General features: G+C 44.6%; 1 protein-coding gene across 1 annotated transcript in view; it reads left to right on the top strand.

Annotated features, from left to right (window-relative positions):
- The window catches only part of PPM1E (protein phosphatase, Mg2+/Mn2+ dependent 1E), a gene marked incomplete at its 5' end in the record, with an annotated part of 62517 nt that extends 36728 nt beyond the window's left edge, over positions 1 to 25789 (top strand). Inside the window, 6 exons of the mRNA XM_083874998.1 lie at positions 13321 to 13439; positions 17743 to 17942; positions 19330 to 19518; positions 19932 to 20075; positions 20322 to 20415; positions 20686 to 25789. Of these exons, the coding sequence (XP_083731124.1) occupies positions 13321 to 13439; positions 17743 to 17942; positions 19330 to 19518; positions 19932 to 20075; positions 20322 to 20415; positions 20686 to 21740 (1801 nt within the window). The 3' untranslated portion in view covers positions 21741 to 25789. The remainder of the gene's footprint in view (positions 1 to 13320; positions 13440 to 17742; positions 17943 to 19329; positions 19519 to 19931; positions 20076 to 20321; positions 20416 to 20685) is intronic.
- Positions 25790 to 26550: the final 761 nt, after the last annotated feature.

Below are 26550 nucleotides of genomic sequence, written 5' to 3'. Positions count from 1 at the left end.
ACTCTGCAATTGTTCTTGGCAAGTTCTCCTAAATCTCAAGAATTATTATCCAGCTGGAAACAGGGAGCCTGGGAAGTTTCCCTGACTGGATTTCTCAGCCCTGTCCCTGTGGGTGACAGAGCTTGGTGTGCCTGGGCTCTCAGTGGCACAGCCAGGTCAGTCCCACTCTCATGGGCATCAGGTTTTATTTTTTTTTTTTTTGGTGCTTTCTTATGTCTCTATTGTGTTGTTGTCTCTGTTTTCCTTTGCTGCCATCTCAGCTGGGTGGAAGTAAATCAGAGCTCAGGCTCCAGCCTTGCTGAGCTCTATTTGGGAATTAAGTGGGTTTTCTCCCTGTCTTTGGTACTGCTAAAAATCTACAAATCAAATGGATGGTCAGCAGAAATGTGGGATGGCTGATGATGGCATAAGAAACCCTGATCACAGAAACAACATTAAATATCATAAAACACCTAGTTTTAATAAAAATGAGCATTTTGCCACTGGTCTATTATTGTTTTTTAACATCTATAAGTCAAGATGTGCTGTAGAATCATGAGCTGAAACAGATGAGGATTCACTGAAAAAAAACCACAAAAATATTTTATGAGATAGTGGTAACTTTGTAAATACCTTGTCCTTCCCCAGCACCTTCTACCTGAGGATTAAACCATAGTTTTCAGGTATTAATAAATTAAATTCCATGGTGCTGTCCCAAAGTTTTCAGGCAATGAAGCTCTTTGACTCCAGGATGGATGGGTGTGCAGGGATTAAATGATTTGCTGGCAGAGGTGTCATTTGTCAGCCCAGAACCAGGAGCAGTGTCAGCCTCCTATCACCTCCCATCTTCCAATTTACCCCTGCTGCCTTATTAGAACTGAAATCCTGCTTTAACACCAACTTCTGCTGCGTTATCTCAGAGCTCAGCTGCTGTTCCTAATCTTTATTTTATTTTTTTTTTACCTTGCTATATTATTTTTCATCTAACCCGGCGTCTCTGGTGTCGCCTCCACGGCTCATTAAAGGGCTCAGTGGGGTGGGTGAACCCACCTGGGTTTGGATTTGAAAACTCTTTTGGCCCTTGAGGAATCTTGGTGCTGCCTGGCTGTGCTTCTGATAGATCCAGTTAGCAGTGTTTTGTGGATAAACCCAGGAAAAAAAAAAAATAGTAATAATCACTGTGTTATAAATGTGTATTATAAAGTTGGCTTTTCTCAAATATTAAAATGAATATTATAATTGTACTGTATTACGTTTTATTAATAGAGTTTAAAAAAGTAAGAAATTTATTTTCTGCTTGTGACATAGTGTTAATAGTAAAAAAAAAAGGTTTTTTTCTCTTTGTAACATCTAAACTGACCAAACCAGAAATTATTGTGAGGAGGTCAACCTTTAACCCTCCATAAAGGCTGCTGACTTTCTGTTTCCTTATCCAAATGAAAATAACCAGAAACTTCAGAAAAAAAAAAATGAGATCCATGTTAACAGACAGAGTAGAGCCACCCACAAATAAATCTACCAGATAAAATAATTAAGAAAATTTAAAACAAATAAAACCCCCCAAAAAAGTTTGACTTATGCATTAAAGTATTATTAATTATTATTAAATATGTAACACAGTGATCCTTAAAAATACAAATCTAAAAGAGTGGAAATGTGCTGCTGGCTGACTTTATGCCAAGCACTCTTGGCCAAAAAACTTTTGCTTTTCTGTCTCCCAGTTGTCTATTTTTACTTTCATTAAACTTAAAATTTTTCTAAAAGAGTAAAACTCATTTTTCACAGTTGCAATTTCCAGTGTGGATTTTGAATACTGATTTTTTTTTTTTTTTTTTTTTTTTACATTTGGTGCTTTGTTGACAGTTAAAAATTCTTGCACTTTCACTGCTCTTCTCTAAACGCTTTCACAGAAATCTCTTTTCCAACTAAGAAAACCTACTTGTATTTGATCTTTCCTTGATTGCCTCCTCCTGGATTTGTTCTTTTGTGCTTCTATAATTATTATTCTAATTGACTGCTGCCTTTAGTCCAGAACTGTGCCTTGCAGAGGCCCATTCAGTTCTTTATTTTTTTAACCATTATTCGATGATTTTATCTACCAATATCATTACCAGTGTCTGTTTTGGGGACAGAATTGATTAAATTTATTTTCCAAACATGACTTGGCGCAGGGTTTAGTGATTTCTGTGTTAGTTATGTGCTTTTGTGTGACCTTTGATCTTCTGTCAGTTCAAGGAATCTTTCCTCTTTCTTTTCCCAAGGAATTTGTGGTGATTGTTAATATTTAAACACATATATGTGTGTATATAAATATATATATATAAATATATTTCAGCTGCAGATGTTGAGTATTTTCCTTCAAGGCAGTGTCTCAGTGTGGAGCTAAAGAATGCTGAGAGCAGGATGATGGAGTTTGAGGATGAGATATCAAGGCAGACAGTTCTCATTTTTATCCCATCAAAGGTGCAGAAAATCAAGGTGATATTCCCATTATTCTGGCTACATTTTACCCTCAATTTCTGTGCAGAGTCTTGCTGTTCTTTCCAGCACGGTCCATTTCTTGCTGTTTGTTCAAAACAGTTGTGTAATGTTGCTATCCACGGTGAGCAATTTGCTGCTTTTTTATCCAAGGTAGCTTGGATGTCACTGCTGGTAGAAGTAATCATTTATTTTTAGATCCTAAATCCTTTGGGAACGCACAAAGCACTGTAGACACAGAAGATAATAATTTGTCTCCAAAGGTTCCTTATTTTTTATTAATGTTTTGATTTGGTATTCTCTCTGTCTGCCATCCCTGCCTCCCTGAATATGTATTAGCAGGGTAATTGATAGTGTGGCTCCTGAGGAACTCTCTTAAGTGCTGATTAGAGCTGTGACACTGCTCCACTGGCAGGGCTGAGCCACTCCCCACCAGTGCATTATTTACAATCCAGGTTCAGGCAGCTTCAAACGAGTCCTCCTGGTGTTTGGGGCAGATTTTCTTCTGATCTGAGGAAATTTCTGCCAGATCAACTTCCAGACAACATCACCTGTTTGCATTTGTTTATATTCCATAGAGATAAACACTTAAATTGTGCATGTTATTCCATATTCTCTGTGGTTTGGCTCTGCACAGGACAGACCCAACACAGGCACTGGGCAGAGAAAAAATTTTCCTCCCTTTTCCACCCTGGATGGACTCAGGCTCATGTTGTGTGCTCCCTCCTTGCTCAGGGCATTATGTAACAGATTCTTCCTTATATTTAGAGCTTGTGCCTCTCCTGAAGAGATCACAGGTTTGATAATAAGCTTAGGGGAAAAGTTGACAATCTTCTTTGTGGAGGAGGAGAGGGGAAGCAGAGCTGTTGGGTAATTCTTACATGAGCAGCGTTGTCACCTCTGAAATGGGTGATTTTTCATCTCACAGAAAAATCAAATGGAACAAATAACACTTAAAGGCTGATTATGCTGCATAAACAAAGGCTCGGATTTTGGTGATCAGGCAGAGTTTGTGTGGGAGAATTTGTGCAGCATTGAGGAGTCCAAGGTAGAGAAGCAATGTCCATCATCTGGTGAGATTTGTAATGTCACAGATATAAAATATCACAGCTATTTTATTTTATTTTATTTTTCAGTTGACCTTAGGGATTAGAATATGTGCACAGATTTGTTTTTAAATGAGACTGAGAATAATTTTAAGACATAGCTCCCAAGTTTTAAATACTTCTCTGTACTTTCTAGAACAGGAGAGAGGCCACAGCACTGCAGAGTTGTTTGAAACATCCCCAGCTTGTTGGGAATCAATTCCTACAGCCTTTGTGAGCAAGAAGAGCTAAATTTAGCTGTGGTGCTGCAAGCAGGCTCTGTTCCACTGGCTCAGGACCTGCCTGGCCCCGTGGAAATCCACATTCCTCAGCTTTGGACCTCAGAGAATCTTCCCCACCTCGGTAACCTCAGAGTGCAGATCCTCACTGAACCTCAGAGCAGGGAGAGGAGGGAGCTGAGCCAAGGGAGGGGAGCAGGGAAGCTCCTGTCACTTGAACCTGTCCCTCCCTGGGATGCTGGGGCTCATTCCTACAGGCAGAAATGTCATGGAGCCACTTCCAGAGGCCTCCATAGCCTCCAAGTGTTATCCCTCCTCTATTTCAGTGTTATTTCTCCTCTATTCTGTGTTATCCCTCCTCTATTCTGTGTTATCCCTCCTCTGTTTAATTACTATTTGACAAAACGAACTTTGCTTCAGTTTTTACCTCTCCAGATTTTCTTCCTCCTCTTTTTTTTTTTTTTTTTTGTTCTTTTAAAATTCTTTTTTTACTCCTTAGCGATGCTACGATTTGCAGCATTTCCTGCTGTAAACAGATCCATATAGGAAGTGGAAGGTGAGCTATAAAAGGAAAAACTGTTTGGTTGAAGCTTATGTTGCTACAACTACTCCCCCAGCTCTTCTCCCTTGCAGCATCTGAGTGTAAATCTCTCCTTGGCATTTGTGGGCACAATTCTCCCTGTGTATTGATTGCACAGTGAATTTCCCACTGGTGCAGCCCCGTGTGATGGCAGCACAAGGTGGGAAAGGCAGATATTCCCATCAATTTCCACCCAGGCACATCATCCCATCAGGGCAGATATTGGAATTGCATCTCTGAAGCCACAAAGAGCATTAAATTCAACATCTGTGTGTAACGGAATTTGTCAAGTTAACGTCAAGATAATTCCTGTCCCCGCTGGTTTTGGTGTGTTCAGTGTTTCATGATGTGGCCTCTTAAAAAGGGAGTGACAGGGGCTGGGATTTCCATGCTCCAGCCTGGAATGTGAAGTTGGGTTTGCCATTATAAAAAGATAGGTGATATCTTTGCATTTTTCCAGCTGAATGGAGGGTGGATTATAGGCAATGGGAGAGTTCAACACTGTGAGGTGCTTTTAAATAATTTATTGGAAGGTTCAGAGCCACGCTGGATAATATGTAAATAGATAAATTCTGCTTATCTGTAATAATTTAGAATTAACCCTAAGTAGCCGTTTAACCTGTCCAATAAAATCAAACTTTGTGCCAGTGCTGTGTTTGGGAGAGACTCTCACCTGCTGTTCATGACTGTGATTATTGAAGATGGATGGCTGGAGGTTTGGCTGCTGCCTCTTTAGGAAATCTTTTAAACCAGGATTGGAAGCAGAATTTTTTTTACAGCCTAGTGAAAAAAAACATCTAAAGGCTGCCATTGTGTCGTTCAGGCCAGAACAACCCAAAGCCCTAATGTATTTTATCTGCTGTTCTGTTCCTCAACACCATAAATAATTCAGATCTGTTGGCTTAACTACTACTGGCAACTGTTATTTATTAAGAATGACTGAAATAACTATGTGGCTCAGTAGAACAGAATGCATTAGGGACTTTAATGTGAAACAGAATAACTAAAACATTTTGATTATCCTTTAAAGAAAAAGCCTAAACCCCCTAAACCTGCCATTATCCTTTGCAATTCTGCAAAGGACAAGTGACAGTGGGAATTAGGATGGGATCTTTCTGAGTAACTAAAGGGGTTTTCTCCTTTAAAAGAGCACTCACCCCAATCACAGAGCCCCTTTTATCCCTCCAGCATCTTGTTCCGTGGGCATCAATGTCAGTAATTGTCAACTTGAGGTTCCAATAAAATCTTTAACGTGCCCCACTGTGCAATCTTTGAATCTGCCTGTAGTTACACGTCTGCCTGTAAAATTCTTTTTAAAGGTACATTGTGCATTGTTTTTTTTTGATTTGTGGACAAGAGCAGCAGGATTTTCTGGGAATCGGTGCAAGGGAATTGCTGTTCTCTTGCTCCATTGCCCACTTTAGGCTTAATTAATAATATCTGGCACTTCATCATTGGCTTTGCAATTGCTTTCCAGAGGTCAATAGCATCGTCCCTATTTTGCAGGCACAGAAATTCCTGCCATCAGGCAGAGCATTGGTACAGCACAAACACAGGGAATTACAGCCCGAGATGTATCACTGCACAACCCCAGAACGCTTCTGCCAGTCAACTCATTATAAATGGGGCATTTGGAATAAATTTTTTATCTCCAAAAAGAGTTTGACACGCAGGACTTGGATGAGTAATTATCTAATCTTACATCTGGCATAAACACCCCAGCCATTTGTGTGATGGAGTGCAAGGCACAGGAGTGAGGAGGCAGCCAGGGAACATTCGCTGCTGACTCAGTGCCCGTAAATCTTCCGGGGTGTGTTTTGCCTTATATTTGATATTTGTTCAATGGGATGAAAGAAGTTAAGTGATCAAATGTCATTTGGAAATCCTGGCCTGCAGCTCTGATTTTTTTTTTTTTTTTTTTCTCAGTTATATGAAGGCAAATGTTCCAACAGGAGGATGGTTTGGGGCTGGGGTCTGTAGGGTGTTACTGGAGCTGAGCATCTGAACAGGCACAAGTTTCACCCCTTTTTACAAAAGTCATTTAACATTTGTTTGCCTTCATGATGATCTGCAGGAGAGAGCAGGGTATGTGTTGCTGTGGAGCGTTTTATTTCATTTATTTGAAATTCAGTCATTAGCTAGAACAGCAAAATGCATTTTTCTTTCTGACAGAGGACTTGGGTGTGTTAATCTGATCTCTGATAAAACAGAGGCTCTGCATTGGGGGATTCTTATTTAACTTGTATTTCTGGACACATCAGATCTGTATAGAATATCCTTTCCACTTAGGGGAAGTATCAGTGGAAGTTTATTTATAACAGAGAGAAAAAATTAGGGCATGAATCAGTGGTAAGCAAATGATGTGCCTGAACTCTTCTGCAAGTTTCCTGCAACATGAACTTTTCTAGAGAATGTCTCATTAATATTTTATAGCAAGGAGAGAAATCATCAAAAACTCCACCTAGGACATAAAATATCTGAAATAATAAGAATATATATAAGTACCTTCAGAGTGAGCTTGGACACTCTCATTGATTTTAGACAGCATCTCATCCTGGCCTGACGAAATGCAGAATTCATAAATTAAATCTGATGTATACAGTGTATGCTTTTATGCTGATGTTGGCACACTTTCAGATGTAAAATTAAATTACTTTTTTCCAATAAGGCAGCATAGATTGAAGCATGGATTCCTTTCTTTGCTAATGGAACCAGGAGAAAGATATTGAATTATGCTGACTTTCGAAGTGACTGAGCGCCAAAGAGAGAAAAATCAATGACAATTTTAATGTCCTGTGGAGCTTTTAAACAGCCCTTGCTCTGGCAGGAAAACTCAGTGTGAGGTAACTGCTGTTGACATTGGGTTTCCAGTGAAGAAATTTTCTTCCCCAGGGAATCAGCACCTGGCACTGCTGTGGTTTGTCCCCATTCCATCCCCAGCGGTGCCAAGTGGGCCCTGAGTGGATTTTGGAGGACTCTGGACACTCTCACACCCTGAGCACAGAATGTGCTGTGAGAACATGCAGGATAATCCTTGGAAAACAACAGCAAAATCCAGAAGGATCTTTCCTCTCAGTATAAACCCCTGAAAAATCACATGAGTGGGTAATGCCAATGAATTACCTTTATTTTGATGAATTAATGATAGGGGTAAACACAGATTTATTTTCCCTGTGTGTTTGCATTTGCAAAGCTGAATACTAAAGATCTAAGCTGCACAATCGATGCCCATCAAATCAATGGCTTGTTGGGTTTTTTTAATTCTATAATTTTGTAAAATGCATTTCACAGCAGCAATTAAGATTTTATTATAAAACTATCCAGTCCCTCAGCATCTTACTCTGAAAATATTCTGATTTAAATGGGGAAGAGTCTATATAGATACATCCTCAACATCTTGGTGTTATACCAGAAGTTCATGGCTTGTGGTCCATTTTTCTCTGCATCCCTTCCAAGTCCAGGTTCCCCTTTGTTTTAATAACAGATGGATATAATCTGGCTGTGAAGTGCTGGGATGTGATTTCCAACAGCAAGCTTTGTATCTTCAGCTCTTTGCTTGTAATGAAGAAAACCATCCCCACAGTCACTTCTGGGAATTCAATTTCTTGCAGTCATTTGGGCTTCCAGCTCCTGGCAGATCCACGCTGGGTTTTTAGGGGTTGTTTGGTTACAGGAGGTGATTTCTGTCATTTTAAAAGCAGCCACATCATCAGCCCCAGAGATTGGAATATGAGTAACCTCAGAACTGCCACGCTGCGAGGATGAGCGAGAGAAATAATGGAATTTGGTTTCAAAGATAATACCCAGGCAATTTATCCAGCCAGGAGCTCGGGAGAAGCTGCTCTGCGTGGTTTGGATTCTCCACAGTTCACCCCTGTGGTGTCACTGCTATTTTATTGACAGTCATTAAATCACAAATGCTTATGAGTGGCTTGTGGGCAGCAGGCATTTATATTTTAGATGCACACTGCCCTTCATGACACTGTACCTCATCAAAGAGACAAAGGTGACCTTTTTATTTTGTCTTGCTCACATTTTGGTGGCTTTATGTACTGCCATGTGCACTTCACCCTCTGGAGAAGGGAACACTGACTTGCCACGCAGCAGAAAATCCATCAGAGCTCTGAGCCCAATTCCTGTGTTGAGAACAGTTTGTGAAAAGCCAAAGGTTTCCCCTGGTGAAGCATCTTAATCCAGAGGTTTTCTGATGAGCTGAGGCACCTCTGCTTTGGTCATTTTTTAACACCCAGCTCAGACAGACTTAACTACAGGAACATTTCTATCCAAAATCGGTCTAGAAAACATCAGTGAGCAGAACACAAAAGGTTAAATATTGGGTAAACGCAGTGTCTGCACAGACAGGGGCATGATAAATGTATCTGAAGCAGTGTCTTTTTGCAATGCTTGTGTATTATATTTCTGTTGCTTACAACTGTCAGCACAAGGACAGGCTGGCTGGGGATGTGAGCAGGCAGCTGTCTCTGGGAGCCTATAGATAGCAGCTTCCTTGGGTAGCACGTTTGCAGCTCCTTCAAACAGATTTATCAAGCATCTTTACTGTCTCACCACTGCCAGCTCAAATGACTTCTCAAGGAGCTTTGGTTATGCAAGCTTTTAAAAGGTGCATTTTTTTTTTTTTTTTTTTTTTTTTTTTTTTTTTCCTATTTGTTTCTTTTTCTATGTGTGAGTGTGTGTGTGTGTTTGCCAGGGTTTTTTTTTTTTAGTAACTCACTGCAGCAGATAAATCTAGTGCAGGGTTTCACCATGTGTTAAGGGGGGAAAAAAAAATAAAATAATACTCCATTTGTCCACCGTGACCAGGCTTTAAATAAGCATCAGAACTTGCAGCAGCTGTGCAGAGCAGTGGAACAGCACAGGTCAGAGAGATGCTCTGGGAGGGAGGAGAGGAGAACCTGCAGAGACAGGAGCTGGAAATAGCATCTGCTTGGCACATCCGGGGGATACATCCATAACCATTGGAGGGTCTTGGAATTGCTCCACGGAATATTCCCCTCTGAGTCCTGGGTGTCCTGGAGACAAACAGGAGCCCCTCAGCTGCCTCCCAGTCCCTCTGGATGGCCACAGGAACAGGAGGGCTGGGCAGAAGGAGCAGAATTTCTCTGCTCATTACTGCTGCCCTGCACAGCATGGGAACTTTCAATAATAAAGACTTTAAAGGCTTCTTCAAAGAGCTTCCAGCCTGTATCCAAAGCTCCATCTGGAAGAAGTCTCATGAGATTTCGGAATGTTTTGTAAATACAGGCAGGGGACAAATGAGGTTTTTCTTAAATCGAATCTGGCAAAAGTTGCTTTCTAACGAGGGCTTGCAACAGACCACATGAGCAGGAGTGTTTCCCAAAGTACATCCCTAATGGAATGTCTTTTGGAAAGGGTGCAGTTAATTTGTCATCCCTACAAAGTCTTTTACTACCACAGTAAATTATAGGCCTTTTGGGAATGTGCTGTACTTGGTTCTTTTCAGGCCACGTTCTTGGGCTTGGGATTGCTGGGGGAAACCAAATCTGCTGCTTTATCCTGTTTGCCCGTGGATTTGTTTTGTGTTTCAGCAGATTGAATAGCATTTCTATTTAAATCATCCCTCATTCTAACTAAAACAATTGCTGTTCTGCGGTGTCAGGGGATTCCTGAGGTAACAGGAACACTGTACAGTTTGTGATTTACTGCCCAGTTTGCCTCTTGAAAGCCCCAGTTCGTTTCAGTCCATTTTCCCTGCTTTGTTTGGGTTAGAGATGCCTCATCAGCTCCCCCAGACCATGACAGGGATGGGGATTTTCAGCACTGGTGGCCCTCATTGAGGATTTCAGGTTCTGAAAGCATCATTTTCCCATCAGCAGTGCTAATGCTCCAGAACTATGAGTTTTAAGAACTTGAGGTCTCTCTTTGCTGGTTTTCTCCTTTCCTGCAGCTGTTGGTGACACTGTGAGTTACCCAGAGCTGTTGTTTGCCTGTGTTTTCCACTTACCACTTCTGGCATGAGAAAAGAGTGATAAAAAAAAAACCTAGGAAAGCTATCAAAAGTCTAAAAGTATAAATCTTCTATAGATTGAAAATATCTCCCACTCTCATCTTGGTATTTTTCCCTTCGGTTGGGCTCTTAGCAAGAAATTCCAGAATATTTCACCAAAAAGATTTAGGCCTTCTGCAGCCTTCCTCCTCCTCCTCCTCCTCCTCTCCCCGAGGAAATGACATTCTCATCCCTTGTTTGCAGATGAGGAATGAAGGTCTGGGTGGTGAAATGACTCGTCCAAGGTCAGCTGCCGAGTTAGTGGCACAGCTATGAATAGACAAAGGCATTTCAGCTCCCAGCTCTCTGCTAAACAAGACAGTGCCCTCCCAGTTCCAATTTGTCAAACTTCACGACTAATAACATCTAGAAGGTGGCAGAAGAGTTTCTTTCCAGCAGGCAGCAGGTAATCCCTGCTTACACCAGCAGCAGGGTGGAAGCTCCTCCCTTGTCCCCAAGGGATTCTGGTGACACTTTTTGGCTTTTGTCAAGAGAAGAGAAGGGTTGGTGTTTGTGGGATGCTGCAGCTGCTCACCTGAGCTTTCACTTTGGTGCTGAAAACAGAGATCCCAGAGCTGACTCTTCATTTGTCTCGGTGCAGCAGTAATGAAGTGTCCTCAGAGCAGTTTGCCTTCCACAGCTATTTTAAACCTCCAGTGCAATCCTGCTGCTCCTCGGAGGGGAAAAAGTAATTCAACTAAAAGTGCTCTGAGGAGCCAAGTGAGAGAAGCAAAGGTTGAGTGGTGCTAATCAGGAAGAGGAAGTCATCTGTCTGCATGTGGGCACTTCCCTGCTCACATGGCACAGCCCTCAAACAGCCACATAAGAAGCTTTGTGATCAACAAATGTCAAGGGCAATTAATTCTTCGGCCAGCAGCTGTTATTATTAGGACAAGGAGTGGCCAGGCACAGAAGGAAAGCCTTCAGCTGATTTATTTATTTATTCTCTACCTTTCCCCTCGAAATTGATCAATTGCTCAAAACCCCAGCGGTGAACTCCCATGCAATAAGAATTTTAAATTTGCCATTTCTTTTTTCTTTTTTTTTTTTTTTATTTTTTTTTTTTTATTTTTTTTTTTTTTTTTTTTTTTTTTTTTTTTTTTCAGTAGGAGAGTTTGTATTAGATTTAAAGCACAGAGAAACAGCTCAGGCATTCAGAAATTCCTCCCCACTTTAATGCTATCAGGAGGGAGAGGAGTTGTGTGTTAAGCTGGTAACATAATAATATGTGGGCTGAATTAAACCCTCCTCAGGCTGGTTTTTTTTTTTCAAACTTAATTGATGGAAGCAGAGCACTTTTAGGCTTGATTTAATACCTTCCCAGAGTTATTCCAGGACTGCTGCAATGCAACCGTGGGTGTTCTAAACACACCTACGCTGCCAGAGAATCAGGAAGGATGTACTTAAAATCCTCTAATTTATCTAATAACATCTTTAGCAGCTTTTTGTGTAGGTTTAGCATTGTAATGGAAATGCACTGTTTGGCTGGATAAAGAGCTGCTGTGTGGAGCTGCTGCCTCTGGCTGTGAGGACACATGAACAGCACTTGGGGCTGGGGAGGGAAATACTCTGTCCTGCTACACCCCCTGGAAATGCACCTTTCACTTGTGTCATCTGTCACTGCAGCTAAAATAATACATAAAATTTTAAATACTGGGTATGCACAGACATTGCTGTCCCCACTCCCAGGCAGAGCAAAAATTCCTCCTCTCTGGGATATTTTTAATTTGCTGTTTAGGTCCTGAGTCTATTTTTGCCCCAGTTTTTTAACCAGGTTCCCCTCTTTGCCCCCCAGTGGATGTTCCTGAGAGGTTCTTTATAAATGACAACAAACCAAGTTTGGTTTTTCTAAAGAGTTTCAGCCCTGAGCTGGTCAGGGGAAGCCTTGGGCTGGAAACAAGCTCAGATTCCTGTGGGTGCCCTGCTGGGAACTGCTGGGATAATTATTCTATCCCGGGCATTGCAACCTCTCCCTTTTTTGGGGGGAATCTCATGAGCAGAACCAGCATTACTGCATGAAAAACCTGCTTTTTGTGAGCTAAATAAAGACATAAAAGATGAGACAGAAAATCAGCTCGTTTATAGATATGTTGAACAGGAGAAATAGGTTAAGGAAGTGTTTGTGTTTGTTGCCTGTTTCCCTGGATTTCTGACTGGGAATTCTGTGGTTGAGGGATTGTTTCTGGGCTGAGCTTGGCTCTGTGTCTCTCAGTGACCCTGTGACAGTGGAATGTCTTGGGGAAAACACCATCACTCCAATAATACCTGTGGAAATTGGAAGTTTCAGGCTGTGTCAGCAGGAGACACCTGGAGAAGTTGAGGCTGACCAGTGGGAAATGTAAAGTCATACATAAATTAAGAGGTATTAAATTCCTCTTGAATGAGAGAATGTACATTAAAGTGGCCTTGGCTTCCTATAGATTAATTAACCTTTTGGGGATATCGGGTTTAATTAAACTACAGTGAGTTAAAACCACCTCACTCTGGGTAGAAATCATTCCTGATTCTGATTTCATCATTTACTTTATGCACATCAGTTCCCTGTGGCTCAACCTTAACTCCCATTGCCCCTTAGAGAGGCTTTGGACACTTTGAATTCTGAGGAATTCTGGAACCCTGACTCCAAATCTTTGGAGAAACTGGACTTGAATTAAAATTGTCCCAGACATACGTTAAAAATGTACAGTTGTGTGACAGACTCTGGAGGGTTCAAGTCTAGATGAAAAAGAATTTAAATAGAGGTTATGAACTGAAACATTAAAACTTAAGAACACAGGGAACACAGGAGTGAAAGAGGGCAACTAAAACCCATCAGTGAGTCTGAGGTCTTGCTGCAGGCTTGTGCTGCTGTCTGGGAGAGAAAAACACACTCCTGATACCTTGCTGAATCCCACTAAAACACCTTCATGTGGCTTTCTCTTTTTTTTTTTCCAGTAATTGCCCTTCATTCCTGGCCTCTGCTTTAGCCAGAGCAACGTCAGATGAAGTCCTGCAGAGCGACCTCTCGGCGCATTTCCTGCCCAAGCGCGTGGACAACGCCGATGGCATCATCCGTAAGTGCCACCCCAAGGAACCCGGGCTGCAATTCTGGGACAGGAACATCCCACATGGGTGTAAAAACTTCATGGGGAGCTCACCACCCCTCCTGACAGAGCTGGAGGTCTGATGTCTCACTCAAAGCTTTCTCACCTTTGGAATCGCTCGTTGAAGTGGATTTTCGTGGTTGTGTCTGATGGTCCTGAATTTCTCTCTCTCTCTCTCTCTCAGCACTTTATACAATGTGGTTCTGCTGGCAAGTGCCAGTTGTCCTCCCTCATCCTTGGAGCAAAGTCAAATATATGTGGGAAGAGATAATTTTAATTCTGAATTATTTCAGTCAGTGTGGTTTTTTTACTATGGCTTGTAAGGTTTTGTTTTTTTTATAATGGTTTTAGCAAAAGGTAGTATAAAGAGATTTCGTGATTAAAAGGAAGAAAATTCCTTTTCCTCATTTATCTGTGTTGGCTGACAAGATTTTTGCAGCCTCCAGCTCAAGGTCATGCACCCATCTCATTTCAGGACTCTGCTGACCTAAAAAAACTTGAAAATTGGCTGGGTTGTTCATTACAACAAAGACCAATGTTTCTCACATGTACTGACAGGAATTCTGCCATTTGATCTTGAAAATACAGTCCCCAAAACACTTTGTCCATTCTCTCCTTTTTTGATTAAAAAAATCCTTTAAGTAATTCTGGAGGTAAAGAGGATCTATAAATCTGGCTCTTCAAAAAGGAAGATTTTTGCTGTATTCCCCAGAGCCCCTTGGAAACCTGAGAGACAGAAAAACATGCTCTGGGTTCCCTTTCTGTAGGTACTGCTGCCTCCTCCTGCTGAGCAGGTAAATGGAATAGATTTGTCATTGTTCTGGCTGAGCAGCCTTCATTAATTTCAAATTGAGATCTCTGAAACTTGCATAAATATTTGACAGTCTCCAAGGAAATGTTGACTAAGCCTCCACACAGAATATCTACAGAATTCAACAAAAAAAAAGGAAGAAAGAAAAGGAAAAAAAAAACCCACCACAAAACCCTCACACCTACAGAAACTGCCATTTAAATTTATCTAAGGCTGTAAGACACAGATGCAAACATAGATTGGGATGGCTGGAGCAGGCACTAAGAATAGGCCTCCAGATGCAGTTTGTTGAGGTGAATTGTCATGATGAGGGTACTTGGAAATAAAATATCCCTTTGCTGATGCAGTGTGAAGTGTTAAATTGTGAGGGTTTAGGGGGAGAGGGAGAGAGAAAACATCCTCTGGCCTGTAGTAAAGCAACAGCTTCACACAAACCCTGCAATTTCAAATAATCTAAGTGATAATTTTCCAAAACAGAACATCAACTCGAGTGCCACAGAATGACAGAATCACAGAATGGTTTGGGACTTTAAAGATCAAATCCCACCCTCTGCCACGGGCAGGGACACCTTCCACTATCCCAGATTGCTCCAAGGTCCATCCAGCCTGGCCTTGGACACTTCCAGGGATCCAGGGGCAGCCACAGCTTCTCTGGGCACCCTGTGCTCCATCAGTGCTTCTTCAGCCACAAGTGCAAGCTTTGGCCTAGAAAACCCCACAAAAAAACTGGTGGCAGCAGCAGCTCCATCCCAGAGACCCTCCAGGGAGTCCCTTGAGGAGCCTGGGGTGGATTCTGAGAGATCTGCCCTCAGTGCTGCCACACAGGGAGACTTCAATGCTTTGGAGAAAAGCAGAGGGAAGTGTGGCAGGTGGTAAAAATGAGATTTCTACATCTTGGAGTCTGATGCTCAGAGTTCACTGTGCCCTGATGGTGTTTGAGCTGCTGCAGAATGTGAAACCAAGCTGAATTTCACTGCCTGGCTTTAATATCCAGTTCTATGTCAGGGTTTTTTTTATGAACCCAGAAAGATTTTTATTCTGTGTAATACAAGGAGACATTTACCTGATTTGCCTCGAGTTTGAATTTGCTGGAAGAGAGGAAAAAAAAAAAATCTATTTCAAATTTCCTTAGTGGCACATTTCACTCTGAGAATTGCAACGTGACAAATCACGTCCTGCACTTAAGGAGTGGTGAAAGCAGCCCTTGGTGTGCTGGTGGAAAGAAATTAAACTCCAGGACAGAAGAATGCAAAGCTTAAAAGAAGGAAAACTGGTTGAAGCCCACAAATGTAGGATTGCAAGAACAGGGGTCTGTTGTGTTTGGGGTGACCCTGTGTTTTGGGATATCTGAGACAACAGGCCATGACTCTTCTCTTCCAGCTGCACTGGAGAGGAGCAAGAGATTTTCCATGAGAGCTGATTGATGTTGGATTTGTTTTTGAAAGGTCAGGTTAAGGACATTCAGGTTTGGGGTTTGTTTGTGGAGGAAGAGAACTGCTGGGAAGTTTGGCTTTGTTCAAGAGCCACCAAAGGAGGCTGGATAGCAGGACTGTGTGACCTGGAACTATATATCAAATTTCCAGGAAATGTCACAAAGCAAATCCTAATGTCCCATTACCCAGTTGTTCCAGGTTCTAGGAGATGGATCCTAGAGATCTCCAAAGAGATCTAGAGTTCCTAGATTAAGGAAAACTTTGGTCTTGGTTCTGACCCCTGTTGTCACACTGTCCATGTTTTCAACACAGCTCATAAAACCTGGCACTAAAAAGCAGGATCTGATTCCTGTTATTCTTCCTGCCATCTTTGGGAGCAGCAGTGCCTGAGCTGGATTTCCCACTCTCCATGGTGCAGCTCAGCATTACTTCCAACCTTGGGGATTTGGGAGCAGCGGGAGGGAAATGAAATTCTCCGTGACACAACTGCAGTGACAGCTGAGTCAGCTCTGGCTCAGCGTGGCAACATTAACAATTGATGAGTAATTTCCAGCTGTGGGGGGGTGGTTTTTATTGTGGTGTTTTATTATTCTCCTGTTTTAACCTCCCAAGCAGTTGGTGATGATGCTGACAGCACACAGGGAAGGGTGGTGAGGATCTCAGCAGGGTCACTGGGCTCTCTGCCATCCTCCTGCACAGGGGCCACAGCCACAGGGCTCTGCCAGGTGCCCACTTCCCTTCACCCTGCACGGTGGGGAGAAATGGGAGAGCCAACTTGGACACCTCAGGTTGGGTATGATCCCTCTTTAAATAAATTACCCAAAGAGATTTCTGGTGGCCCCAGGAAGGGCAGGACAGGTGGGGTGAGGAGCCCCCACACTCACACTGTGGCAGTGGTGGGATGGCACAGCTGTTTGATTTTCACCCCTTGGTTTTACAGCTGTGTGATCAAGGAGCCAAGGTTCCTTTTGGTGATTTATCCAGTGTATTTTCAGCATAATGCCTCTTGATCAAAACAGCTCATAATCAACAGAGCTGGGACAGTATCTTGTTCCTGAGGGCCTTGGCCCCCTGGTCACTGTAGACCTAGGGCAGAAATATGTAAATGCTGCTTTTAGGCTCTTCACAGAATTCCTGAGAACAAGAGATGCTGCAAGTCTTCCTCTCCTCCCTGCCTGTGAGCCCCTCCTCCTCCAGGAGTGATTGGCACTCCTGGCTTGCTGCTGTTTAGCTTTGAAGATCCCTGGCTTTGGTGAGCCATCGTGAACAAAGAGATTGGGATGTGTTCAGCTCTGATGCTGACTTCCTGTTTTCCTCTCCTGAATTTCAGAACAAATGTCAAGTGCCTGAGTTTTTCACGTTTAAAAATGACAATTTCTCAGGAGTGACAGTTCAGCATTTTCTGAAATTTGAGGCCTTTATGGTTTTCTCATTTGCTCACACAGATTTCTCTGACACACAGTTGTCAGGAATATGGGAATAATAGGAAATCTGGAATTAGCTGAAAAGGCACCTGTGCGCTGCTGAAAGTGCACAAAACATCTTAAAACGACTCTACTAATTTCTGCAGATTGTTTCCACTGTCTTGCCTCAGCTCTGCAATGAAATGGTGTTTAGAATAGAGAACAGGGTCCAAAGCCAGTGTGTCATTGTCACAGGGGGTGGGTTTTGTAGGTGACATGACAAACTCCCTCTCAGAGCTGCTCCACCCTGGGCAGGCCCACGCCAGGGATCCAACACTTTTCGTGCCTTTTGTTTTCTCTGCTGCTGCAAATGAGTTCCCCAAAGGCACAGGGAAATGTTTAAGTTAAAAAGACAAACAAACAATGAGCTGCTTACTGATGAATGCTGATTATGGTGAGTTTGGCTTCCTCTTTTCATGCATCAGAGCCCAGAACTTCCCTGCTGACATCAACCGCTTGGCTAAAACAGTTTTGTTTCATCTTTATAACGCATGCAAGGGAGAAAACCCTGACTTAATAATAACAACACTCTCAAGGTTTTTATTTGTGGTCTGTGCCTCCCCCAGAGATCGAGACGGTGAAGTTGGCCCGTTTGGTTTACAGCAAACTGCACGAGATCTGCAGCAACTGGGTGAAGGATTTCCCCCTGCAGCCCAAGCCCCACCGCTACTACGAGACCTCCATCCACGCCATCAAGAACATGCGCAGGAAGATGGAGGACAAGCACGTCTGCATCCCTGACTTCAACATGCTCTTCAACCTCGAGGTGAGCACACAGCACGTGGCAGGGCACAGACACAGCTCCTGGGGGCAGATTCAGCAGCAGGTTTTCCACTGAGGGAGTGAAAGGTGGTGGACCTGAGGAGGGTTGGCAGCTGGTGTTGACCAGGTCACTTCATGGTTCATCTCTGGAGCCACTTGGCGGCTGCTCTGCTTTCCAACCTTTCCTCTTGGCAGGAAGAAACCAAAAGCAAAAGTAAGGAAATTAAGTTTAAAAAACTAAAACAAACACAAAACTGACAGGGCTATGTGGTGCAGCTCATACACAGTTCTAGAAATGTGAGTAGTTTGGTGGAACTGGGGCTCGTCTTCCCTTCCATTAATTTCTTGGTGTGGCCATTGGTCAGACACTCATTCTTGCTCTCCCTTGAGACATAAAACTGGACACTGAGGAATGGAAAGTAAAAGAAAATGGCAAGAATTTTACCTTAAGGATCAAATTGCTGCATAATTGCTTTACAATTACACCCTGTCACTTTAATAACCATCTTCTGCCCCATCCACATTCTTACCTTTAAATTATATTAATGCAAACAGAGGCAGATGTTTCCTTTGCCTGTCAATTGCCAGCTTTCTCATTCCAATTTGTGTTGGAGCCCATTACCTAAAAATTACAATGTGCAAATATTCCAGTCACTGAGCTGGCTGTCAAGGTTGAATTGGCTCTGTCAGTGGGTTGGTGTTGTGTGTGTGAATAGGCACAGGAGTTGCTGTCTCCTGGTACCACGTTGTTTCTCTGAACAGAGGAGGGGAAGCTGAGAAAACTGCCTTCAAGATGAGTGATTTTTGCTGTAGTTGATTTGTGAATGTAACCACAATTTTCTGATGAGAGAGAACATGCAGTTTTTTTTAAGACAGAGGCATCTAAGATGTTACGTTTTGGGTTTAAGGAAAAAGAAGAGTGAAAGCAGAGGCTGGCTGGCTTCACATTTTAACTGTCCTGGCATTTTATCCCTGGTGGGTTCCAATCATGATGTAGACTTCATGCAAACTGTATTGGATGCTCTTCTCTCTCTGTGGTTTTTGCAGTCACAAAATCTCCTGCACAATTTGATGAGAATGGCACTTCCTATTTGAGTTCTGTGACTGAGCTGTAACAAATGGGGCCTAAGGAGCACTGAGAGCACTACACAGGAGATTCTGGCAGGGCATCTCTTGCACTTTGCCTAGTAGAATTCAACAACAGGTTGGAAACTTCCCATTGATGCAAGTGCAGGTGGTCAGGGTAGTTTGCTTTTCCAGTGGAGACTCTGTCTTTAATTGCAATTTAATGAGGACAGCACAAATCCCACGTTCAAAGCTTTAAGACAATCCAACAAGCCGTTTGTGTTGCTTTCACCTGAGTTTTCTCCTCCCCGTGTTTCTCCTGGCAGGACCAAGAAGAACAAGCTTATTTTGCAGTGTTTGATGGCCATGGAGGAGTGGATGCTGCCATCTATGCCTCCATCCACCTGCACGTGAACATGGTGCACCAGGAGATGTTCCAGCACGACCCGGCTGAGGCTCTGTGCCGCGCCTTCCGCGTCACCGACGAGCGCTTTGTGCAGAAGGCAGCCAGGGAGGTGAGGGACCCTGAGAGCATTCCCCTGGAACTCCTGCCTCTTCACAGGGGGCTCCAGGCACAGCAGAGTCAGCACAGAGCTGTCCATGCACTGATGGCTTTCTGCCCATAGCTTCACATCCCATAGAAACATCAGCTCCTGCTTCTCTCACAGCTTGCAGCTCCTCTAAAGGATGCTGCTGCCATTCCCAGTGCCAGCTCCTGGCAAAGGGGGTCCCATGCCAGGGATGTCACAAGGCACATTCGAGTTCAGCCAGGTTGGCTCTGAGGGGCTGCTAGTGAGCAGTTGTAGCTGTAGGCAAAGCACTGCCTGTTCCTCCCTGAGAACAGGCTCTGTGCCGCAGTTTCACCGTGTTCTGTCCCTGAGTTAAGTAAGAAAATGCTTTGAAATGGAAATGTATTTTTTTTTTCCAGAGTCTGCGCTGTGGAACCACCGGGGTGGTGACTTTCATCCGAGGGAATATGCTGCATGTGGCTTGGCTGGGGGACTCCCAGGTCATGCTTGTGAGGAGAGGCCAAGCTGTGGAACTGATGAAACCCCACAAACCAGACCGAGAGGTGAGAAGGGCCTCACCCCAGGGTAGTGACCAGCACAGGTACCAGCTGTGGGGCAGCACTGCCATGCCAGGATCTCTTTGAGCAGCAGTGCATATCCCACTTTTCCTGCTTTGTCTGGATCTGTGTGCAAATCCTCTGTCTCATGGGGCCTGCCGTGTTTGTGAAAATCCAAATATTGATGGGAGTGTTGAGTGTGTGCTGCAGCTCTGACTGCTCTGTCCAAACCTCTCTTGTGTTGCTGTTCAGGATGAGAAGAAGAGAATTGAGGCCCTGGGTGGCTGCGTGGTCTGGTTTGGAGCCTGGAGGGTCAATGGGAGCCTCTCTGTCTCCAGAGCTATTGGTAAGAGAGAGCCTGCATTCCTTTTTGAGACTTTCTTTGCTTTTTAACTATAAAATTTTAATTTTCTAGTCATCAAAATCTGACATACAGCTCAAGACAGACCTATGAGCAATAACCTCTATTTTTTCCCCCTACGGTCCGAGGGAATAATTTCCAAATAATTGCTTTAACTTGGTGTAAGAGTCATTGGCCGCACACTGAGTTAATAAAGGGCTGCTGGAAGCCTGGGCTGCAAACCCACAGGCCTATTCCTCTGCTGTTCTTCCACAGGGGACGCCGAGCACAAGCCATACATCTGTGGGGACGCGGACTCGGCCTCCACGGTGCTGGACGGCTCTGAAGACTACCTCATCCTGGCCTGCGACGGCTTCTATGACACGGTGAACCCCGATGAGGCAGTCAAGGTGGTGGCCGACCATCTGAAGGAGAACAACGGCGACAGCAGCATGGTGGCACACAAGCTGGTGGCGTCCGCCCGCGATGCCGGCTCCAGCGACAACATCACGGTGATCGTGGTGTTCCTCAGGGACATGAACGCGGCGGTGGCGGCCAGCGAGGAGTCGGACTGGACGGAGAACTCTTTCCAAGGAGGGCAGGAAGACAACGGGGAAGACAAGGAGAACCACGGAGACTGCAAACGGCCGTGGCCCCAGCACCAGTGCTCAGCCCCGGCGGATTTAGGCTATGAAGGACGAGTGGACTCCTTCACCGACAGAACTAGCTTAAGCATAGGGTCCAGCGTTAACCCCTTGGATGATCAAGGCTATTTAGACCTGACAAAAACAGGAACTAGTACACCTCAGAGTGCCAAATGTCTGCCACCAGTCCAAGCGTTTAGTCCTGGCAAACCAAAGAGCGCGGGGTCCATCAGCAGCAGCAGCAGCAGCAGCTCCCCGGTGAAGAGCGACTTCCCGGAGCTCGGCGCATCCTCGGGCTGCGGACGGAGCGATCGCGGGGAGGACGGCGCTGCAGGGCAGGGCATCTACAGGGTTAGGGGGGTATCCCCCGTCTTTTCCGGGCTGGAAGATGAACTGTTCAAATCTTTGGGAAAACGAGCTGCGTTCCCTCATTTCCGGCTCTGCAGCGGGAAGAGGCGGCGAGGAGCCAGGCTCAAACCAAAGTTTCACACGCCGCTCTGGGAGCCTTCCCAGGGAGAAGGATCTGGCCTGGCTTTCCCTGCCCGGGGCCGCAGGAGCAGGAGGGCCTTGGCCCGACCCTCCCCGTGGCGGAGGCTGCCCAGCCACGGCTCTTACAGCGAGTGTTTGATGCGAAGACAAAGTCATTGTATACCAGACCTGCACCTCCATCAATGCTGTAAAATGTAATCACTCCCCCCTCCTCGTGTTTCCCTGTCAGACTCCCAAAAGTAGACATTCCCAAAATGAAACTGGCATCATCAGAAAGTGAAAAAAAAAAGAAAAAAAAAGAAAAAAACGAAAAAAAAAAAAAAAAAAAAAGAGGTGGGCATTTCCGAACTGTACTCCAGTCCCCCTGCCAAGCTCAACCCCTGTTGTAAATAGATCTAGGAATTAACCAATGTAGTTGCTCGGATCTCTAATAAAGTTTGGTGGTGGTGCCACCCCCAGCAATGCCGCAGCCGCCCGACCACCCGCACACACACACGAGTGTCCAGCCACATCCAGCAGGGACAGCCCTGCGGCCGCCGCGCCCGCAGGCAGCGCCAGGGCACGGCCCTTACACACGCAGAAGGTTGAGCCTGCCTGAGAAAAGTCTGTGGAGCAATACTCAAAGAGCGATCTGGGTTAGAACTGCCAAATTTTCTTAGAGCGGGGGGAAGTTTCCATAGAGTCGAGGTGTGTGGGGGTTTTTTTGTTGGTTTTTTTGTTTTTCTTTCCGTGTTCTGCTTTCTGTTTATTCCAGGTGAGCGTTAAGATGAATTAGAAAATTACATCCACTTTTGCAGGTAGACGACTAAAAGCCATACAGGGTTTACCAGGTACCTTAGGAATGGACACACTAAGCTCCTGCTGCTCTGGTCTCAGACTCCCATCGAGGTACAGACTCATCATTTACTTTTTATTTTCTTTTCTTTTCTCATGTAATATAAAATGCGGAGTATGAAGAAAACTTTTCTTGTAGTTTCAGAAAAATATATATATTTCCTATGGCTGGAGGTGCAGTGTAGGGAATTTCGTATCTTTCTGGTGCTTTCATTGGCATTTTTCTCATTTCTCAGTTTAGGAAATTGTTCTCAATGAGTTGAACATGATTGTGCTTAACGCTTTGAGCCAACCTCTTCCCACCTTAACTTCATCTCAGGTCTTAAAAGAACCCAACCCGTGGAGGTGTCCAGTCCCAGCCCTGTCCCTGCACCCCGAGATCAGGAGCTGTGGGATGAGCTGTGTGGCTCTGGTGAGGATTCCCAGGTGGCAAAGGCAGCATTTCACACAGTGGCAGTGGCAGCAGGAGGATGCAGCACCACGGGCTGCTCAGGGTGTGTAGGGACGGAAAGAGGAGTGATCCCAGAAGGAGATGGAAATGCTGAGGGTGCAGCAGAGCAGGGGCTGCGGGGGGAATTCAGTGCCCCAGCAGGGCTCTGCTCCAGCTCCCCTGGGCCCAGGAGGGCCAGGAGGGAACTCAGCTGCCCCTCTTTGCACAAGCAGTGGCCACCAGCCCCTCCTCACTCCCGAGGTGAGGTCGCACCCTTCGGGGAGCCGCTAATTGGGACGGAAATAAGCGGCCGATTCCCATCAGCTCCACTAAGTCCAGATCCCGTTCCTACCCTTCGTTACAGGGATGCGTTGGGAGGGGTATGGATACAGCAAGTCTCCATAGGCACTTAGTGAACAGTTCATATCATTTTAGCAGTAACAATAGCAGTATTAGTGTTTAGCTAGAATTTGCGAAGTATTTTAATATTAAGTAGTCAAGAAAATTATTTCAACACGACGAGATGGCGAGGCTTGAATTCTGCCAATTTCTGCTGCTTCTCTCTTTGATGCACTATTTTAAAAGCAATCTGATGAACAGCAAAAGGCTTTGTGAGCAACCAGGAGTTGGAGTGTGGCTTTAGATTCCTTTGATCTTTTTCAGACTTTGTTTTAATCTTCCGGGATCATTGGCTCTTATCTGCCATCTTATTCTGCCTTAGCTGTTGTCAATGTTCTCTTTAGCTGCAGCTTCTGTTCCAAGTCAGATTTACCGAGGAAATTTGAGAAACCATGAAATGGTAAAAAAAATATGCAACTCTGGGGCATCTCTGTGGTGCCTTTGTTTAAAATTATTCACAGTAATAATGACTCACTGAAAGTCCATCTTTAGCTGACTGTGGTGTTCCGGAGAGCAAGGTGGTGTAAGTGCAATTCTTGATGTGAGTAAATTAGAATGCAAACCCGTCACGGATGATAAAACTTCTTCCCAGTCTGCAGGAGCAGTTGAAGAGCACTGGAACTGCATGTGTGCTGTTTTTGGGAAGGATCTAGCATTTTTAGGTGTGGATTCATAAATGGTAATTCTGCGACTCATCCCATTTATCTTGCTAGGAGAAAAAAAAAAATAAAATAAAAATCCACCATCATAGTTGCAGTGTGGTCAGGTAAAACCATTGTATAGATAGAGCAAGTGTTCATTTCTTCACTAACTGCATATTTATAGAGTAGATAGGAACCATTTGTAAGGTAAGTCCTTTAAAGTTCTATAATATTAAAAGTAGTGGTTATTGGTCTGATTATGCTGCTCTTGATTCTACACACTAGACAAAAAAAGCAGTGCTTGTGAAATGCAGTGTTTTCTCTTAATGCCACTGGTGATAGGAAGTAGTTCCTTCAGTTCAAACTCCTGTGCCCTTATCTGCTGCTTGCTGACGTAAGCAATAATCCCTCTCTAACGGTATCTAAGTGTTCTGTATCTCGTACCTTGATCGTCTATCTGGTGACAGTGTAAAATATTAGGCTAATAGAGAAGTATCTCATTGTATTTATTAACTGTTGATACTGAGATTCAGTCTGTGACCTGTGTTTTTGTATTTTTATCGTGTATCTTAGTGGTGGTGAAAAAATTTGTACAAGCAATCTTTCCAATAAAGAGCTGAAGTATCCCTTTGCCGCGTTCACACAACCCCGCATCCCTCTCGGTCGACGCGGTGGCCGTGGTTGCAGAACCAGGAGGTAGCAGTGACAACGTGACTTGAGTTTTTGTTCTCTTTTCAGTTTGTGCTGGTTTTGAGGAAGGGGCTCGGGGCTGCTTGGCCCTTGGAGCTGCTCAAAACTGGCTCGTTTAAAGCTCTTCACTGTGAGCGCCGTGGGGCTCCCGCGCCGCTTTCCCGACCCCGAGTGACGTGTGCGGTGCAGGGAGCAGGACAGCACCAGGGCAGGGAGCTCTTCCCCCGTTCCATTTTTGCACTAGAGGTGGGTGGAAAGGCACGTGTGGAACTTTTCTTTACCCAGAAGTGCCATCCATTGTCCTCGTGAGTGGGAACCGTTCCGTAGCTGAGCTGTTGGGCGCGGTGGCGCTGGAGGACAATGTCCAAGCAAGACTTTTAACTTACACCACGTTTCTGGTGGTGCATCATCCTAGAAACTCCGCCTGTTTTTGGAGCACTGTGTGTCAGTTGTCCCGTGGGCAGATGAGGCACAAGGAGTTGTGTGCAGAGACATGGCTGCTGTAGTTCAGGTCCACTCTCTCCTCACCAAATCCTCCCCGAGATTCTGCGAGAATGAAGCAGAATGAGAAAGATTGGTCTAAATTAGGGGCTGCTCTAGCACAATTTCTTCACTCGGCACTTAGTCACATAAACAAAGCCATCCAAGGGGATACTGCAGCTTTGTTCATGTCTGTAATTTAGGGCAATCTTTCTTTAATTCACATCCTCTTTGCGACAGGAACAAAACTTTCTACCCTCGTATCATGTGCAATAAAAAGGAAGCATTAACACGACCTCGGGCTGCGATGTCCGTGCCCCCTCCAGCCCTGGCAGCCCGGCCATGGCACGGCCCCTGTCAGCATTAAAGCTAAAGACAAACAAGCCCCACCTTGTCAGGGTCTCGTACAACCCTTGTCGTGTCCAGTTTTTCCTCTCCTTCCCTCTGAAGACACCTCGGGACGAGAACAGGGGAGGTGGCTGAGCTCACCCCGAGTGCTGCTGCTCGTGGCCAGCCAGGGGCAGGCTCAGCTCCTGGCTGCTCCTGCTGACCTTTCTGTAGTACCTTGTTCATGAAACATGTTCTTTATGAAGTGAATAAATTCAAGCTAAATCATGTACAAAGTGTTGGGACTTTTTCCATTTGCAATCTTGTTCTACAGTTCACCCGCGAGTTTAGTTCTAACCATGTATTAGTCATCCATATTTTATTTATGAAAGCTGTTTATACAGGAAAAACTGTTGAAGTTTTACCAATATCTTAATAAAACAGTAATTTAAACCACACTCCAGCTAGTCTGGTTATTGAAGAGCTAACAAAGGCAGCGAGCAGCTGTGCCTTTAGTGTGGTGAAAGGGGGTTTCCTTTGTGGGATGTGGAACTGGAGTGACTCTGCTGAGCTCTGGCTTCCCCATGTCTGCTCAGGGCCCATCGTGGCCAAAATGGATGGAGCTGTTCTGGCACAACTCAAGACCATCAATGTCTTCCAAGCCCCTTTCCCCTCCCTGCTCTTTCCAAAGCAGCTCTGACCAAGCTGTCCCTACAAGGTGAGCAAAGCAAGAGCTGGACACGAGCTCCAGAGCAGCCCCTGTGCCTCAGCAGTCACTTCCTTCAGCCCGGGCCTCTCACTGTGAGTGCTGGAGAGGCAGCAGAGCTCCTGACTGCAGTAACTGAGCTGTGCAGGGATCAGCACAGCCACAAACACTCACAAGACACCTCCAGGGTCTGGGCCTGGCCCAGGATCTGCTCCCTCTGCAGCTGAGTAACGAAGCAACGTTGAGGGAAAACTGTGTCCTTCTCAATTCCTGTTTGATTCAAGGAGATTTAAGTATTTGGTCTGGCTTCTACAAATAGAATCCCAGAGGGGTTTAAGTGCTTTTCACTGAATAATTAAGGGAAAAAGTGACAGGTGGATGGCAGGAAAAAGTCCCTCCATGTGCAGCCAGGCATTGCAGCAAGAGGAGCTGACCCTGACAGCCTCCACCCTTTTACTTATCCACACACAAAACACCTAAAAAAATTCAGATTTCAACATT

This window comes from Zosterops lateralis (assembly GCF_965231275.1).
Source record: "Zosterops lateralis genome assembly, chromosome: 19".
NCBI lineage: Eukaryota > Metazoa > Chordata > Aves > Passeriformes > Zosteropidae > Zosterops > Zosterops lateralis.
The sequence above is the reverse complement of the archived record's forward strand: the minus strand, read 5'-3'. Positions and strand labels throughout refer to the sequence as shown.